This window comes from Trichoplusia ni, unplaced genomic scaffold (assembly GCF_003590095.1).
Source record: "Trichoplusia ni isolate ovarian cell line Hi5 unplaced genomic scaffold, tn1 tig00001695, whole genome shotgun sequence".
Taxonomy (NCBI): Eukaryota; Metazoa; Arthropoda; class Insecta; order Lepidoptera; family Noctuidae; genus Trichoplusia; species Trichoplusia ni.
The window spans coordinates 17517-24184 of NW_020800143.1; the positions used below are offsets into that span (position 1 = coordinate 17517).

A 6668-nucleotide genomic window follows, 5' to 3' on the forward strand; every position below is an offset into this window, starting at 1 on the left:
TGTTAATGTAGTTTTTAATAACTATAGATTGTATTTAATTTAACATCTATTTGAAAATGATATACAAAGGGCAGAGCGACATTTGTTTTATCTAAAAGTTGAACAGCTGCAACTAAACACATAAACATTTTATCAAAATGTTTTGATAACGTCTTGCTTGTATTGTAGTGTCCATATTTATTATCTCTTTTTACTTTTCCTTTCAATTTTGTAGCGAGTTGTATTCTTGTTGAGTTTTTCTTTTAATTGTATCATTACTCATATCATAATTGTTTTAACATCAAAAACGTACCACTGTCTTCAAAGAAAAGCTACTGAGGCAAACTGTAAAATTAAAAGCAAAACGCGGTTCATCCAGTCTAATTGTGAACTTAGTGCTTGTTTACATTTACTGAAAATAAGTTGTATTTTATATATGGTTTGGTTTAATTTTTTATTGAATATTTAAAAGAGAAATGCAGGAATGAGAATAATTCAACAGTTTTTGTTACTGAATAGAAAAAAATGTTTAATTTTTAACTGTCAACAAACTCATATTGTTTAGCTGTTTAAAAAGCTATGTTCGAATGTTTTTCCATTCATTTTATATGATAAAAGGCTTTCAGGATTATAAATAAAATGTCAATATTAATTTGTAACTTAAACGATGACTTTTAATACACTTTCCTCCTATGTTACATTCGTTTTGTACAAAAACAACGTATTTATGAAGTATACAACGTATTTCTATATTTTTAATTCGATCTCATACGATTATTATACACTAAAACAATTAAACACTAATAATAATATCAAAAATTACGTATTAACGAGATCTCTATAAATGGGAGATAAAATAAACAAAATGTACATGGATTGAATTCTGTTATGCACTAACTAAACGTAATTCAGATTCTCGGAATTTAGAAAGAGACAGCTTACTTGTAGAGTTCTCTTTCCAACTGCTTCTTTAGCCAAATGACATCTCTACGTTGTCAGAAAATGTATGAAAATGACAGACCTGTCATCAACCACGATCTGCTAGACAGAGATATTTTTTTGATAATCAAAAATTATATTTCAGAGTATATAAATAAAGTGTCCCTTTTTTAACACATCCACCTACGCACTTTAGATAAGAATGCAACCTAATTGAGAGTTCTCAAAATATAGTAACTTCAAAAATAGTTTTTACTTTGAAACTGGCATATTTATACACAAATAACACCATAAGTATATATGGTTGTCCTTCTTTCCCGCTGCATTTTAGAAAAAGACAGCAATACTCCAAACTTCGTTTAGTTAGTGAACAAAAGATTCACCAGAATAAACAGACTTAACAGTATGATATTAATGTATAATGAGTTTGGAAGCATAATCAGAATATTGTCAAGTCTTAAAATTGAATACAAGAAGTTACAGATTTGCCATTGTTTTGCAAAATAAACAACAAAAAGTTTCTTTGTTACGTAAGACGAAGAATTGGAGCAAAACAATTTCGTCACTGAATATTTTGGGTTTTTCTTACGTGGTTTCGAGACAAGATTTTACTTTAGATGTAAAGTTTATACAAAAAGTGTATTTCTAGTACTGTTTCCTTGAATTTAACATAAAACTGCATATACAGATAATATAAACTTGGTTTTTGAGGAACGATTGTTTTTAGAACAACATAATACGATCCTAAAAGATTTTTAAAAGAATCCACTTTTAAAACTCATTTCTAAAATTTCGGAAGTAGTTTTATCAGCTGATTTCATTATTTATTAGTTTTAAGAGCTTAAGATGAATGGATGAAATTCATCAGTATTCATCTCTCATCGCGTCAGACAAACAAAATGTATCTATGGACGCTTTCATAACCTCAAAATAGAACAACAAAAACAAATGGTCCTTTTATCCGAATAAACAAGGACCAGAAGTCAAATCAAACAAGTCAGATTAAGGATGTGGTGTTGCCATTTATTTTCATTCTCATTTTGGCAATAATCAATCTACAGATTTATTCATAAGGATACAATCAACAACAGTATAAAACCACACGATTGGCGTTAATCTGCCTTTCGACGTGAAAAATTAATAAAATTATCAATTCTGGTAAAAGGTTTTGTAAAAGCAATATTAAAATCGGCTTATCGCTTAACATACACACGTTTTTATACTTATTTGGAAGTACTCATTGTAAATCATATTTCATCTCCCAAATCACGCAACCATCACAAAATTATTCGTAAAAACCTAACGTTTAACAATTTCGATAGTTCCCTAAATTCACGAATAAGATCGAATTAAAAACATCGATAATTTGAAGAATGGCTAAATATCTACCTAACTAATGGAGCAAATTATTCTGATAAACCAGACCTTTTTAAAAATTACATAACTTCACACATTAACATGTTGGCGTTGCGTCATGTACCAGTTATAACAAACAACGGAATATAAAAAAGAAAACAGAAAACATTCAAAAAGGCCTGGCTCAACATTGCGACTAGGTATTGGGGCAACTTTCTCAAAGAAACTTAACCACAAAGTTGTCTTTTTGCAAAGTAACACAAACTGAAATCGACACAACAGATAACACAACTGACAGAGAAACAGACACATAAGAATGCAGCCCCATATCCTAAAACATAATTCGTTAGTTTAATATCTTAAAATTGGTTAATTCCTTTATTCACTGTCCAGAGTATACCTACAACCTTGGCGCTCCTTCACTACAACATGGCCGTCGCACTCACACTCGCGCGCACAGACACTACTGGTGTGTGTGTGGTCACCGCACATGCCACAGACCGAGGTTAAGTACACTAAGCCGAGGCAACTTCACGATGTGGTCCAAGCCTTGCGGAGTGATACACGTACAACCGTACAAGTCTATCGCTTTCAGATTCCGGAGGCCGTCCCCAAGCGCGCGCAGGCCCCTATCGGTGACCCTCGTGCACTGTCCTATATTTAGCGTTTCTAGCTGTGATAGCCTGGCGACCCGCTCCAGGCCCTCGTCGGTGAGGCGGCAGGCGCTGAGCGACAGCGAGCGCAGCCCCGACAGGCCCAGCGTGGCGTGCGACAGCGCCTCGTCACCGACCTTGTCGCAGAACGACACGTCCAGCGCCCGCAGCCGACCGCTCTCGGCCAGGTGCGCCACCCCCGCGTCCGACACGCCGTCGCAAGCCCTCAAGTTGATGTCCTCCAGGTGCGGCAGCCGAGCGAGATGCCTCAAGCCTGCATCCGTCACCGCCACGCAAAACGAAAGATTTATGGATTTAAGTTTAGGAAGACCTGTAGCTGCGTGCTTCAACGCTTCGTCCGTCAACCTTTGGCAGTCTTGTAGTCCCAAATTCTCCAGTTCCGGGGTCCCTCGCGCCTCGCCGCCGCCGCACAGATGCGCTATCCCCGCGTCGTTCACGTGCCAGCATGATCGTAAATTAAGGCGACGCAATTTCCTAAGTCCCCAGGCGATGAGCAACAGACCTGTATCTGTTATATTGCAACAGCCGCCTAGTTCTAACTCTTCTAAGTTTTTAAGTGATTGCGCTATTCTGCCGAGCGACGAATCGGTCACTTGTTTGCATAGTGAGAGATCTAACCTTCTTAAAGCTGGTAATTCAGCTGCAAACGCACTGGCCAGAGCAGCGTCGGTAACACTGTAGCACCCGCTGAGGGATAGGGATTCGAGTCCCGGAAGCGCGGCGACTGCATCCCTGAGTCCCCGGCGCAGCGACAGCACTTGTAACTTGCGCACTCCTCTCCTGGCCAGCGACGCGAACAGCACGGGCGCTGGTCTCCGCAGGTGCAGCGCGGCCTCCACTCCTCGCCACACAGAACGCCGGTCAGCTGCGTCTCTCCACGAGCGGGCAAACTTGCGCCGCGCGGCCTCTGTCCCGGACCGGCAGCCTCTCAAATATCAGAGCTAACAGTTCCGGGTACAACCTTGTGATGTGCGTTCCCTGTGGCTCCGGCGGCAACTCGGGCACGTGAGGCACGGGCAAGTGCGGCCGATGTAGTCTGTAAGGCGCACTGCGTTGTTTTCTTCTGTTCGTACTGGGCTCCCTCAGTTCGGTGAGTCCGAGCCGCTCGTCCCGCCAGGACATCACTTCCTCCGTCCACGCACTCATAGCGGCGTCACTGCACACTATAACATGTCACGATGCATCGGACCGGTTTTCGGTGAAACTCGTGTAGTGGTGGGAGCGCGCGGCGTGCGTCCGTCCGGCGCGGCTGGTCCTCGTGCACTGTCGCTGGCAGCGCCCGCCCCGCGCGGCGCCCCGCGCCCGCCCGAGCGCGGCGATTGGTCGCGGTCGCCGGCACGTGACGCGCGTCGTATCGATTCGGAGGCTCTGCGGCGGCATTTTTAAGTTGGCGAGCCGAGAGCCCGCCTTCGCCCCGCGCGGCCCGCGACGCCCGCGCTCTATACCAGACACACGCGCAGATGTTACAAGAATTTACTTTATACCTATTACATGTCTGCACAGATTTGTCAATACACATTAAGTACGTTTCCAAGGAGGTTACTAATTAGTACTTCGAATTTACAAACGGACTTTATAACCTCAACGTCCATTTACTTAATCATGATGAGGTTGCTAATTATTACATAAACTTGAATTTCTGTTTTGTCGAAAACCTATTTATGCTTATATTTATTTAGTTTATTTTCACGATAAATCTTTTCAAGGTTGACATATTTATTTTGGTTATAACTCAAAACTTAAAACTGTTTTTTATCTAACGGTAATCTTACTAAGAACGTAGTGGTATTTTATAAAGACCACGCTTAGTAGATTTTAGTATGGAAACAGTGTTTGTCACTCATAAACCTTGGAAGCTATATTTATCCTTATGACACGACATAACAAACTCGACATTTTCGCGAGACAAAATAGTCATCATGTAGTTTATTTTTTATTTAAGACAACACCAAGAGTGCGATTTGTCCTAAAATGTAAACTGTTTAAATAAAATCATGATTTCCTCTGAGATCTTCTTTGGTTTAGGCATAATATACCAGACATTCGAATTATGAAATCTTTGTCAGTAGTGATAAGGCGGCAAAACAACTCGGCGCGACGTATATTTTCGTTCGCGGTGCACTTGCCGACGACTTGCGACCATTATAAAAAGACCCCTGTCAACTGCTATGTCGTTCCTTATTCCGTACACTTAAGAAATCCCCCATATTGTGACATAGGCCAGGATAAATTGGTTTTTTGATAACACCAGCCAACTATTACAAGGGCGACCGGTTGCGAGCGTTCCAAATATGAATTTCGAATTGAAACGTGTTCCAGAATGGAACGCGAGCAAGTTGGCGAGTTGACCGAACAGTTTAGAAAATTAACGGGGCGGGTTTTGGTCCTTGTTTCAAATAAAGAATCGGTCCTTTCAAACTTTTTCTCACTTTACTTCGGACCGTGGTCTTTTGAACATCGTACTATTAAACTTTATAATCTGTGAATATTTTTTAAAGCTGTTAACTTGATTAACTGAATTATTAAAATGGTTATTGGTAATAATTTCATCCGTTATGATGCAAACTGATCGAACTAAGTCGATCGTGGGAAATGTTTTCACTGTTCCATTGCTGGCTTACTTACAACCGGAAATACGAGGTTGTCCCTTATAAACTACTGTTATTTCTATGAAACGATGCATCTGCTAAAGTTATACTAAGATCAGTAAGTTATGGACAGATAAAATTTGAAAGATTTATTAGTTATGTGATACTTTTCAATGAATTAAAAATGAAGAATGTTTTCTTAATTTTATTTTAGGTGCTAGTCTTTTGATACAAAGTTGAAGACCAAAAGACCAGAATTTGTAGTCCTCAACAGCGTAACTGAGAAGTTTATCTGCACTAGATTTTACTAGTTTTCAGTCTAGAACTTTGTTCAATGTTAAAGTTCCGTGTTTTTCGAAATGCTCTTAAAAGCCTATTCTCGTACAAAATCGCTTTTCAGTTTGCAATATTTTGTTCTAGACAGTGTTTATATGGAGTTAGATGTTAAGTTTATTTCCCAGTTTTCCTGTCCAAGTAATATTACGAATTTGTCTTATTTGTAAAGTTTCTTGCCTATTCTCTAAAAATGAATTCTCTAGAAATGCAGTTTGGGAAACGAGACCATTAAACAAGTCGTTACTATAACGTATCTGAAGTAGAGAAGTTTCGTTTTAAATAAAAATATTTTTGAACTTAAGATTTTGTATTTCAGCTTTTTCAAATTCTTTTGTAAAAAAAAATAGTACTTAAATTTTTTTCTGAATGAAAGAAGAGAGAACTTTTTACTTTCTTGATTAATATTGTTTTTATCATCCACATACTTTCCTCCATTTATAAACTCAAAGATTAAAACTTTCAACCACTCAATTCTTTCACTTAAATCAAAACTAACAGTACTATTTTAAAAACATAAGACATATTCCAAGACTTCTTTAAAATCCTCTTGTTAACAACAAGCCGATGTCTGACATCCGGATAAGGGCTATAAGAACAAGCATAACTTATCGAGTTTTGCTCAGTATTTAAGGAGTAATTTCGTTATTGTCGACAAGACATTAATTGGACCTTAATACTAGATCTCGAAACGCCCTTAAGGTACTTAAAGGTATGTGTGTGTGATACAGGATGTTAATTGTTGTTGGCCTGTGAACGACAATTATTATCCGTCCTGTATAAAGATATATTATTGGGG

The 6668-nt window shown here is 38.9% G+C and overlaps 1 protein-coding gene across 1 annotated transcript; it reads right to left on the reverse strand.

Annotated features, from left to right (window-relative positions):
* Positions 1 to 627: 627 nt before the first annotated feature.
* On the reverse strand, positions 628 to 4275 carry LOC113507338 (F-box/LRR-repeat protein 14-like). Its single transcript, XM_026890200.1, is given in 2 exon segments — positions 628 to 3832; positions 3834 to 4275. Coding segments are annotated over 2 exon segments (1338 nt in total). The 5' UTR covers positions 4095 to 4275; the 3' UTR covers positions 628 to 2755.
* Positions 4276 to 6668: the final 2393 nt, after the last annotated feature.